Here is a 12,013-nt window from a genome sequence, read left to right on the forward strand (position 1 = left end):
GTGCAAAAGACATAAACATAAAACACAAATGCTCCAAATTACACTTGCTAACTCTGAAAGTGTCAAGCAGCATCTTGCTCACCATCGCAGATCAGGGACTGGAGAGCCAAAGTAGCGGCAGTCAAGGAAGGAACGCGTTCCCTCGATCACCTTGATGAGTTCATTCCTTTGCCCAAGAATACGAGGTGTTGAATCTAGTAAACAGCATTTATTAATCATTGCTTTAAATGTTATTAACTTGGTCACAAATAATATACGCTGCTATTTCTAATCATTAATAACAATATATAGGTTATATGTGTCATGATCCCACATGACAGTTTGGACTATGGTCGTTGTTTTCCTATTCTCAGAATAGCTTCCTGCCCTTGTTTTGTCACTATTTTCCTGTTTTGAGGCACCTTTACTTTCTATCTCTTGTTCTGTCAGCACACCTGTTCCTCATTGTTAATTAGTTCCGTTTAGGGAAACTGTGTTTCATTCATTTTGTGACAATACCGCATTTTTGCTGCTGTCATGGTCCCAGGTTGCAGAAAAGGCAAGCATCTTGCAGGGAGCGAAGGCCGTTTAATTAGGAAGCATGAAAAAGAAAAGTCAAAAATGTCCAGCAGAAACTCCTACACAACAGAACACTATGCCATACACTAGATAATGAACCAAAAGGGAACTAAGTTGCACTAAATAGTCCTAATTGACAAAAATGTACGTGTGTTGACAGGACAAGGAGGAGGAAGGTAAGGTTCTTCAAAACACGGAGACCAGTCAGGAAATTCTGACAAAACAAGAGCACCAGGACAGGAAATTTGTCTGAACACAGGAAAATAACAACATAGTCCAAACTATCATGTGGGATCATGACAATATGTAGATATACAAACTATTATATTTAGGGATTATAGATACCTAGATTTGAATCGATATGGCACTAATTCCCGATACCTGGGAATCAATACCAGTACAAACCCCGTTTCCATATGAGTTGGGAAATTGTGTTAGATGTAAATATAAACAGAATACAATGATTTGCAAAGCATTTTCAACCCATATTCAGTTGAATATGCTACAAAGACAACATATTTGATGTACAAACTGCTAAACATTTTTTTTTGTGCAAATAATCATTAACTTTAGAATTTGATGCCAGCAACACGTGACAAAGAAGTTGGGAAAGGTGGCAATAAATACTGATAAAGTTGAGGAATGCTCATCAAACACTTATTTGGAACATCCCACAGGTGTGCAGGCTAATTGGGGAACAGGTGGGTGCCAAGATTGGGTATAAAAACAGCTTCCCAAAAAATGCTCAGTCTTTCACAACAAAGGATAGGGAGAGGTACACCCCTTTGTCCACAACAACGTGAACAAATAGTCAAACAACGTTTCTCAAAGTGCAATTGCAAGAAATTTAGGGATTTCAACATCTACGGTGCCTAATATCATCAAAAGGTTCAGAGAATCTGGAAAAATCACTCCACCTAAGCGGCATGCCTGGAAACCAACATTGAATGACCGTGACTTTGGATCCCTCAGACAACACTGTATCAAAAACTGACATACATCTCAAAAGGATATTACCACATGGGCTCAGGAACACTTCAGAAAACCACTGTCACTAAATACGGTTTGTCACTACATCTGTAAGTGCAAGTTAAAGCTTTACTATGCAAAGCGAAAGCCATTTATCAACAACATCCAGGAACGCCGCCGGCTTCTCTGGGCCCGAGATAATCTAAGATGGACTGATGCAAAGTGGAAAAGTGTTCTGTGGTCTGACGAGTCCACATTTCAAATTGTTTTTGGAAATATTCAACATCGTGTCATCCGGACCAAAGGGTAAGGGGAACCATCCAGACTGTTATCGACATAAAGTTCAAAAGCCAGCATCTGTGATGGTATGGGGGTGTATTAGTGCCCAAGGCATGGGAAACGTAACTGTGAAGGCACCATTAATGCTGAAAGGTACATAGAGGTTTTGGAACAACATATGCTGCCATCTAAGCGCCGACTTTTTCAGCGAGACAATGTCAGGCCACATTCAGCACGTGTTACAACAGCGTGGCTTTGTAAAAAAAGAGTGCGGGTACTTTCCTGGCCCGCCTGCATTGCAGACCTGTCTCCCATCGAAAATGTGTGGCGCATTATGAAGCGTAAAATACGACAGCGGAGACCCCGGACTGTTGAATGACTGAAGCTCTACATAAAACAAGAATGGGAAAGAATTCCAATTTCAAAGCCTCAACAATTATTTTCCTCAGTTCCCAAACGTTTATTGGGTGTTGTTCAAAGAAAAGGTGATGTAACAGAGTGGTGAACATGCCCTTTCCCATCTTCGTGTTGCAGCCATTATATTCTAAGTTAAATATTATTTGAAAAACAAAAAATAAAGTTTATGAGTTTGAACATCAAATATCTTGTCTTTGTAGTGCATTCAATTGAATATGGGTTGAAAAGGATTTGCAAATCATTGTATTTTGTTTATATTTACATCTAACACAATTTCCCAACGCATATGGAAACGGGGTTTGTACACAACAGTAACATTTTTTGGTCAATTTGTATGTGTACATATATTAATAAATGTGAGTTTTTTATTTTTAATATATATCGTATTTTTCGGACTTTCGCAGTTTTTTTCATAGTTTGGCCGGGGGTGCAACATATACTCCGGAGCAATTTATGTTTGAAATTATTAACACTTTACCGTAAAATATCAAATAATATTATTTATGTCATTTGCAGAAGAGACGAAGAAAATATCAGCAATCGTCACACACGTCCGCAATCGTCACAAACACGTCAACCAATAAGAATTTGACGGGGGAGGGTCATGGCAGAAGTGCATTGTGGGTCATGGGATGCTAACTGCTATATGCTACTGCCGTAGCTATTAAAATGGATAATTTCAACGTTGGTGGTAACTTGTAAAAACTGAGAAGGGCTGAACAAAAATGGCACCGAAAAGGGAATCATTTACTGCAGATTACAAGCTGGACGTAGTGAAATATTCAGCAGAAAACGACTAGAGGAAGTGGCGCATACCTTTGGAGTTGGCAGAGTTGTTCAGTACCGACATCGAGGAAGAAGATTTCATCGGATTTATCGATTATGAGTGACAGATTGTTTGGTAAACGTATAGCATGTTCTATATGTTATAGTTATTTGAATGACTCTTACCATAATATGTTACGTTAACATACCAGGCACGTTCTCAAATGGTTATTTATGCGTCATATAACGTACACTTTTTCAGCCTGTAATTCACTATTCTTTATTTTTTTTAAATTGCCTTTCAAATTTCTATTATTGGTGTTGGATTTTATCAAATAAATTTCCCCCCAAATACGACTTATACTCCAGTGTGACGTATATATGTTTTTTTCCTTCTTTATTATGCATTTTCGGCCTGTGCTACGTATACTCCGGAGCTATTTATAATCCGAAAAATATGGTAATTATTCAAATTTAACATTTGTATTTTGTTTTATTATTGTTTTATTTAACTCTTGAGGCTCATTTGGCCACTTATTTAGTGGCCTCCTAGTTAGAGTGTTCGCCCTGAGGTCGGTGGGTTGTGTCATACCAAAGACTATAAAAATGGGACCCATTACCTCCCTGCTTGGCACTTAGCATCAAGGGTTGGAATTGGAGGTTAAATCACCAACAATGATTCCCGGGCGTGGCACCACTGCTGCCCACTACTCCCCTCACCTCCCAGGTGGTGAACAAGGGGATGGGTCAAATGCAGAGGACACATTTCACCACACCTAGTGTTTGTGACAATCATTGGTACTTTAATTTTAACTTTAATGAGCAAGTATTATATAATAAAGTAAACTTTGCATGCAGTTTCAATTCCAAAACGTTAGATGGAAGTAGTGTGTTGGCTACAGTATGTAGCCTGGCCAGGAAGTAGTCTTTCTAATCAAGTTGAATGTCCTATGTTAACTCCTTAAAAGGTGTTTGTACTCTCAAGTACTCGACTTATTACACACCAGCTTTTTGACTGCAAGGTCAATCTTAGTTGTAGTTTTCATAACCAAATTTGGAGGTGTTGAAATCACCATGTAAAATTGCTCATGTTAATCAGTTGCATGTATATGGCAGAGTCAATGCTAATTAGCATCAAGCTAGCACATTTTGTAAAAGTGGAGCCTTACTGTACGTTTAAGCGTTTTCTGCTAGGCATGCTTGCTTTGTTGGTATGGGAAATTGTAACATCGCATGTGCGCAGTTTGGCAACAGTTGCAAATGTGCTGATTAAATGATTGTTTCCTTGCCATTTGTTTGAGACAGTGTCCGGTCTATCTATGCAAGTACTGAGTTTGGTGCCCAACCTTAACTGAATATGTGTGTTTTATACATCACGTGTAAAGGGATTGGTAAGAAGTAGTGGGACTTTGAGAGTTCTCTGGAGAATGTGAAGTGAATCTTTTTTTATATAGCGCATTTCTCTAGTGACTCAAAGAGCTTTACATAGTAAATCCCAATATCTAAGCTACATTTAAACCAGTGTGGGTGGCACTGGGAGCAGGTGGGGTAAGTATCTTGCCCATGGACACAACAACAGTGACTAGGATGGCGGAAGTCGGGATCGAGCATAAAATCCTCAAGTTTCTGGCACAGCCGCTCTATTAACCAAGCCACACCGCCCCACAACGCTAAACAAAACGACTCGTAGGCTTACTGACACATGCCGAGGTTTAAAACGGCCAATTGAGGCGGCTGATGACAATTTGGTACGTTAACATAAGGCCACACTGTTGGTACATGTTCCTAATTGTCACTGCTCTGCATAGCAAGGTTATCAACCGTTGCTCTTTGTGTATGGTTCAGTGTTCACACAGGAACGACAGGATGGGTTACGCACGCTGCACACTGACAAAAGCATTAGCCAATAAGTAGCCATATGGGTTTGAGGCATTGCACTGGTAGACGGCTGTGTTGGCGACGGTCACGCTGCTGAAGGTCAGTGTGTCTCCAGACACCTGCCTGTTGGGTTGTGGTGTGGCAGCTTCAATAAAGAAAAAGCACCAGGTGAGATGATTTGGATTCGCTTTAAACCTTCTTGCGTGATTCTTACTCTCGATTGGTTCTCCATTAATAAACCAGCGGACTGTGGGACGAGGAGCACCATCACAGCGGCACACCAAGCGTCCGCTTTCCTCAGGGGCCAAAACTAAGTCGTCAGGTTTTTCTAACCAAAATGGAGCAGCTGCCAAAAATACTCATGTTAGCTGTTTTATCATTAACAAAAACAAATCAGTTCCTCAAAGCTGACTTCTCACCTTTGACCGTGACAGTTAACGTGTGCTGAATGTAGCTGATCTTATTAGTGGCAGTGCAGATGTACTCGCCCGCATCCTCAAAAGTTGCATTAGGTATTTGAATCATCTTGTTGAAATGTTTCCTTTTCATGCGTGGGGTCACTACCAAGTCCTCCCAACCCTTCGTCCAGGTAATAATAGGAGTGGGCCTTGTTGATGAGAAACATGTCTTAAAATTGACATGCTATGCTGATCTTATTACAGCACTTTGTAGATTCCAGTCAATTATTTAGCTTGGTGTCATGTCTGACGATACTGTGTCAAACTTACACTCCAGCAGCGATGCACTCCAGCAGCAGTTCCTCTCCCAAGAGGACTACAACAGAACTGGATGAGCCTGTGGGAGACAGCCAGGTGGGGGCAGCCTCTACCACGGCTCGAGCTGTAAAGGAAACAAACTCAGCATTCACAATGACAAAGTGTATTCTGTATACTAGAGTTAGTAGCCATCTGTTATGGTGTCCATGGAACACCAGCAAGTTTACCCCTCAGGTCACATTAACGTTAGTGTTAAAGGTAACATTGACAACAGAACCGCCAAATAAGGGATATACATTCCTATACTCACTTGTGAGCACCTTGACCACCACTGGCCTTTTTTGCTGGATGGCATTCTTATAAGGGAAGCGGGCGCTACAGCAATAATCAGAAGCAGAGTCGTTGAATAGGACGTTGGCAAAATACAGGTCTCCGTTGACCCCCATGGATACCCGACGGTCCTGCCGCACGGGTTGCATGGTGGGGAAGGCGGTTTGAATTGGCCAGTTAAAGGGTCTTGCATATGAGCCTGAAATGAAATATGCCCATAATTTAAAATCTACATTGGAATTGGACTTCAGCTACTAACATGACCTCAACTAGATTCAATACAGCCCTGATCGAGGACAATATCTACTTAAAGATTTAAAAAATGATAAGATAAGAACTAGTTTACACTGACTGTGCTTTGGAAATGTGCCAAATACCACAGTCTGTTTAATTTAGAGGGGATTGCAATTAAATATGCTCGGCTGCATTACCTACCAATGTCCCAATATGATAAATAGTTAATCCCATGAACAAATCCAAAAACTCCACTTGTGTGCTTGATCCTATCCCCAGATCACTTGAAAAAGATTTCCTCCCGTCCATCACCCTACTGAATACTGATATAATTAAATCTTCCCTCACCTCTGGTTTGTAACCCCCTCATTCAAAACTGCCTCCTTCACCCCCAATCCTCAAATCAACCTGAGCTTTTCACTGAACCCATTAGCAACTTCTGCCTCATCTTCAACATGCCTTTTCCATCAAAATTGTGGAATTTGCAGTGGCAAGCCAAAGAAAAAAAACAACTCACCTCAACATCAACAATCTCCCTGGTCTATTTCAGTCTGGTTTCCAATCCCACCACAGCACTGAAAATGACCTCATCAAAGTCACAAATGACCTCCTTCTCACATTTGACTCAGGCAACCTCAATCACTTCATTCTTCTGGATCTCACGGCAGCTTTCGACCCCATAAATCACTTCATCCTTCTCTACTGCCAGGAAACTTCCCTCAACATCACTGGCACTAGACTCTCCTGGATAGACAGCAATTCCTATCCATCAATAACTGCAGGTAATCCATCGGCATCCTGTCCCAAGGTGTCCCCCAAGGTTCGGTACTAGGCCTTCTCCTCTTCACCCTATACATACTCTTACTAGGATAAATAATCCATCAAAATGACCTCAACTATCACAGCTACGCTGCTGATACACTGATTTCAACCCGGTCCGTCTGAGATTAGGATATCGCTACATCCCTATTTATGGTTCATCTTCCCAAGTTTTTCATGAACTAAATAAAACTCATCCAAAACTCAGCAGCACGCCTCCTTACTTCTTCCTGTCACCACATCACCCTTGTCCTCCAAGAATCTCCCAGATTACCCATTTCACAATGTATTCAGTTCAAAATCATTCTCCTGACCCATAACGCACGCCACAACCTGGCCCCCTTCTACTCTACCTCTCTAACCCCCTTACCTCCCACTTCCTGTTAGAAACCTACGTCCACTAACAACCAGCTGCTGTACCTTCTTCACAGAACCCAACAACAAACCATCCATCCAGGTCGGGTCGTGGGGGCAGCAGCCTAAGCAGGGAAACCCAGACTTTCATCTCCCCAGCCACTTCGTCTAGCTCTTCTTGGGGGATCCCAAGGCGTTCCCAGGCCAGCCAGGAGACATAGTCTTCCCAACGTGTCCTGGGTCTTCCCCGTGGCATCCTACCGGTTGGACGTGCTCTAAACACCTCCCTCGGGAGGCGTTCGGTTGGCATCCTGACCAGATGCCCAAACCACCTCATCTGGCTCCTCTCATTTTCCATTGCTGCCCCTACAATCTGTATCTCTCTCCACCTTAACATCCTCTCATGTCATAACCCCATGACCCACATCTTCAAAACTGCTTTTAATATTGAACAAACCATCTCAAAATCAATCAACTGGTTGTGTTATTATTTTAAATTACCGTTATATGCTTTTATGATTATGATGATGTGTACTTTTGATTATGCGAAAGTGAGCAAGTGCTTTTTGTGTTGTCATAGATAGATAGCTTCCTGTGCACTTAAGATGTGAGTTTAAGGTTTTACTACTTACGTATAAAATACTACACGGTCTAGCTCCATCCTATCTTGCCGATTGTATTGTACCATATGTCCCGGCAAGAAATCTGCGCTCAAAGGACTCCAGCTTATTAGTGATCCCCAAAGCCCAAAAAAAGTCTGCGGGCTGTAGAGCTTTTTCATTTCGGGCTCCAGTACTCTGGAATGCCCTCCCGGTAACAGTTTGAGATGCCACCTCAGTAGAAGCATTTAAGTCTCACCTTAAAACTCATTTGTATACTCTGGCCTTTAAATAGACTCCCTTTTTAGACCAGTTGATCTGCCGTTTCTTTTCTTTTTCTTCTATGTCCCACTCTCCTTTGTGGAGGGAGTCCGGTCCGATCCGGTGGCCATGTACTGCTCGCCTGTGTATCGGCTGGGGACATCTCTGCGCTGCTGATCCGCCTCCGCTTGGGATGGTTTCCTGCTGGCTCCGCTGTGAACGGGACTCTCGCTGCTGTGTTGGATCCGCTTTGGACTGGACTCTCGCGACTGTGTTGGATCCATTATGGATGGAACTTTCACAGTATCATGTTAGACCCGCTCGACATCCATTGCTTTCCTCTTCTCCAAGGTTCTCATAGTCATCATTGTCACCGACGTCCCACTGGGTGTGAGTTTTCCTTGCCCTTATGTGGGCCTACCGAGGATGTCGTAGTGGTTTGTGCAGCCCTTTGAGACACTAGTGATTTAGGGCTATATAAGTAAACATTGATTGATTGATTGATAGATAGATAGATAGATAGATAGATAGATAGATAGATAGATAGATAGATAGATAGATAGATAGATAGATAGATAGATAGATGGATAGATACAGCTCTAATTCTTCCGGGACACTACAATATACACCACCGCTACCAACAAACCTCGATTTTGCATGTCACTATAAAGTTATATAAGCCTTGTTTGTTCAATATTCAATTCAAAACTTGTTTGGGTCCCTATTAAAAGGTTAAGTTGTTCAACTTTGGCCCGCGGCTTTGTTCAGTTTAGAATTTTGGCCCACTCTGTATTTGAGTTTGACACCCATGAGTTAAAGGAATCATACTATGATTTGTTTTCTATATATAAAAAACCTCCTTGTGGTCTACATAAAATGTAATGGTGGTTGTTTTGCTGCTTTTCAGTTTGTGTTGAGAGGCGGAGTTGTGGGATGGACTTCTCCTCACCACACCTCCTTACGCAGGTGTGCCTCGTCCCCGCCTGCCAGCTGCTTTTTTTTTTTGTTTTAACTTTCCTGCTTTTATTGTGCACTATGGACATTGGTGACCGCTACAAGCTATCTGTTATGAGCGACTTTCCCAGATGATATAGCGAGACTGTGGTTTGTTGTCCACATTAAGGAAGGAGGTGGTGCAGGCGGACAAAAGCTTGGAACGAAGCCCGGCTAATGTAAAAATCTCTGGAACATAAACGCCGGCTACTGAGTCTAAAATTTTAATGCTATATCCTGGACATATACATTTATATATTGACAACAAAATGATTTTATCTTCTATATCATGTAAAAAACTCCGGTGTACAGCTGCTTCAAATTGTAAACAATTAAGACTAAAGGCTATCAGCTACGTTATTAGCTACTTCGCTAACGTAATAACGGATTATTTAACTTACGTGTCCATTGCCAAACACAGGAGGCATTGATCCAATTACAAGTAATGTTTAGGAAAATCGTTCTTTATTTTGTCAGACGACGGTTACGTAAAAGGCTAAGCTAGCTACACAACAACTCTAGCTAACATTGCTTTTTTTGATTGATTGAAACTGTTATTAGTAGATTGCACAGTACGGTACATATTCCGTACAATTGACCACTAAATTGTCCACGTTAATCAATTCATGGTGAACTAATCAATCACACATTTCTAACCTAACCTGCTAATACTTACAGTTTTATTGTCTCCTCCATTGCCATAGATAGTAGTCACAGAGTCTGCCATTAAAAATAGTTTATTGCAAAGTCCATCTTTTTGTGAAAGTTTGAGGGTGAAGCAGATAGGACTCTTTTTTGCACACTCTCAAAGCAACTTCTTCACAGTTGAAGGCACACAAAAGTTAGCCAGGCATTTCTTAAGATGACACTGGAGATTTAACAACTATCCTGTGTTGGGCAATACAACTAATAACAGCATTTTCTTTGTTCCAGTCGAATCTTGGGCGTTTTGTCGTCCAAACTATAGATGCGAACACATAACTAAAAATGGCTGACGCACGCAAGGCTGTCTGGGTAGATCTATACCATATATGGATAATCCACTGATGATGTTCCCAATTGGTGACATAACCAATTGTGCACATTCCAAACGAACCGTTTAGAGGAAGTAGATAGGAAAGCGAGATTGTTGTATACAAATCTTGGCACTGCCTCTACGCTTTGATTTCACATTTTTGGAACTTATGTAGATCCCAAATGTACATAAAACTTTAAGGAAAGTTGATGCTACATTATAAATCATACTTCTCACCTTTACCTTTAAAGGTTGTGGCACCTATCTGAGAAGTTTGTCAACAATAACAATCCACACACTACCAACTTGATACGATATGGCTCTCAACAAATGAAACACAGCATTGTTATGCGCCTCACACTCGCAGTTTTTTTGTTACTTATAATGCACAAAATAAGGAAAGACGTCTGTTCTTGTCTCAAATAAGGCATTATTTACTTAAGGCTGTTTAAGGTATCAGTGTCTCTATTCCCATAAATTTAGGATCGATCTCTAAAGAGACACTTACAGCTAGACATCCAATAGGTTTCAGGTTTAGGTGGACCGGCTGGAGGGTCACAGGACAGAACCAAAGGCAAACCAGCGCTAATCACCACAGGTTCCACGATGTCTCTTGGCCACACAGGAGCTCCTGCACAAACACAATTGCATGGCATTTCAATCAGGTGCAAAGCTGAGTTGTGTTTTGTCATTTAATTTAGGGGTCCCCAACCTTTTTCTACCAGGGACCGTTTTAATGTATGCGGGATTTTCACGAACCGGCTTTTTACGTGTGACAGAAAAAAGCGCAAAAAAATTAGCATTGAAAAACCAATTCACCATAACGCTGAAGTAGTGGGAGCCATGCGTGTGTTTCTTTGTGAAGATATGGTCCCCGGCACCTTGATTGCATATACTATATACCAGTGTTTCTTAACAATAGAGCCGGGGCCAATTGATGGGCCGCGAGCGCCCCCCTAGATTGTAATATATGTGTTTTTGGAAACAAGCCTTTTTGTTTTTCGTGTGATCCATTTGCCTTTTTAAAGCATTACATGGATTACATTTTTTAAGATGTCAATAAACTTTTCAATCAATCGATCAATCAATTTTTCAGCTGTGGTTTGTATAGGCCGCAGCGGTACTTAGTTGTAATACACTTTTTTACCATTTGTGGCAGTAGTTAAAATATAAAAACAAACAGAAGAAGTCTGGCACTAATGTCATTGAGAAACTTTTTAAGCGCAAAAATTATGACTGTAGGGGTCCAGCTTTATTTTCATTTGCACTTTAATTTTATTGACAGTTTAGTTAAGAAATATATTTAGTTCTAATTTATTTTAGCACAACATACTACATATTGTGTGTACATGTATTTTTTCTTATTAGCCTGACCTAAGCCTAAGGTGTATTTGGTAAATTAATAATATAATCTTTGTGATCAACACATGCTATTATATAATTTTACGAGGTATTACACTGTAAGTCGGGTAGATATCGTATTTTATTGAATAGAGTAAAATGACAAATTCAGTGTTAATATTGGAGTGGTCCCCGGGTCCTTCTGTAGTGGAAAAGTTAGGTCCTGAGGTCAAACAGATTAAGAACCCCTGCTACGTACAATGACCCTGCACATGAAAATTAACCTTTGGCTACAATCTGGCATGTAAACATTGTATATGTTCATTAATGTGCTTTGTTGTACTATGACAAATGGAGTTGTAATATATATATAAATCTAATAACAAGTCATTTGGTTGGAGAAAATGGGTAGCAAATGCGTCACGGACCGTCGCCGGTCTCCGGACCGGTGGTTGGGGACCACTGATTTAACTAAACATCCATTG

At 41.0% G+C, this 12,013-nt stretch overlaps 1 protein-coding gene across 4 annotated transcripts in view; it reads right to left on the reverse strand.

Annotated features, from left to right (window-relative positions):
- The window catches only part of LOC133554430 (neurofascin-like), a 33,231-nt gene that overhangs the window by 14,010 nt on the left and 7,208 nt on the right, over positions 1 to 12,013 (reverse strand). For all 4 annotated transcript variants that reach the window (XM_061903191.1, XM_061903192.1, XM_061903190.1 and 1 more), the window contains exons 5-11: positions 10,696 to 10,818; positions 5,893 to 6,111; positions 5,595 to 5,706; positions 5,286 to 5,473; positions 5,081 to 5,212; positions 4,868 to 5,011; positions 83 to 194 (exon numbers count right to left, since the gene is read on the reverse strand). In XM_061903191.1, coding sequence (XP_061759175.1) covers positions 83 to 194; positions 4,868 to 5,011; positions 5,081 to 5,212; positions 5,286 to 5,473; positions 5,595 to 5,706; positions 5,893 to 6,111; positions 10,696 to 10,818 — 1,030 coding nt within the window. The remainder of the gene's footprint in view (positions 1 to 82; positions 195 to 4,867; positions 5,012 to 5,080; positions 5,213 to 5,285; positions 5,474 to 5,594; positions 5,707 to 5,892; positions 6,112 to 10,695; positions 10,819 to 12,013) is intronic.

The sequence above is a fragment of the Nerophis ophidion genome, linkage group LG06, assembly GCF_033978795.1.
Source record: "Nerophis ophidion isolate RoL-2023_Sa linkage group LG06, RoL_Noph_v1.0, whole genome shotgun sequence".
Taxonomy (NCBI): Eukaryota; Metazoa; Chordata; class Actinopteri; order Syngnathiformes; family Syngnathidae; genus Nerophis; species Nerophis ophidion.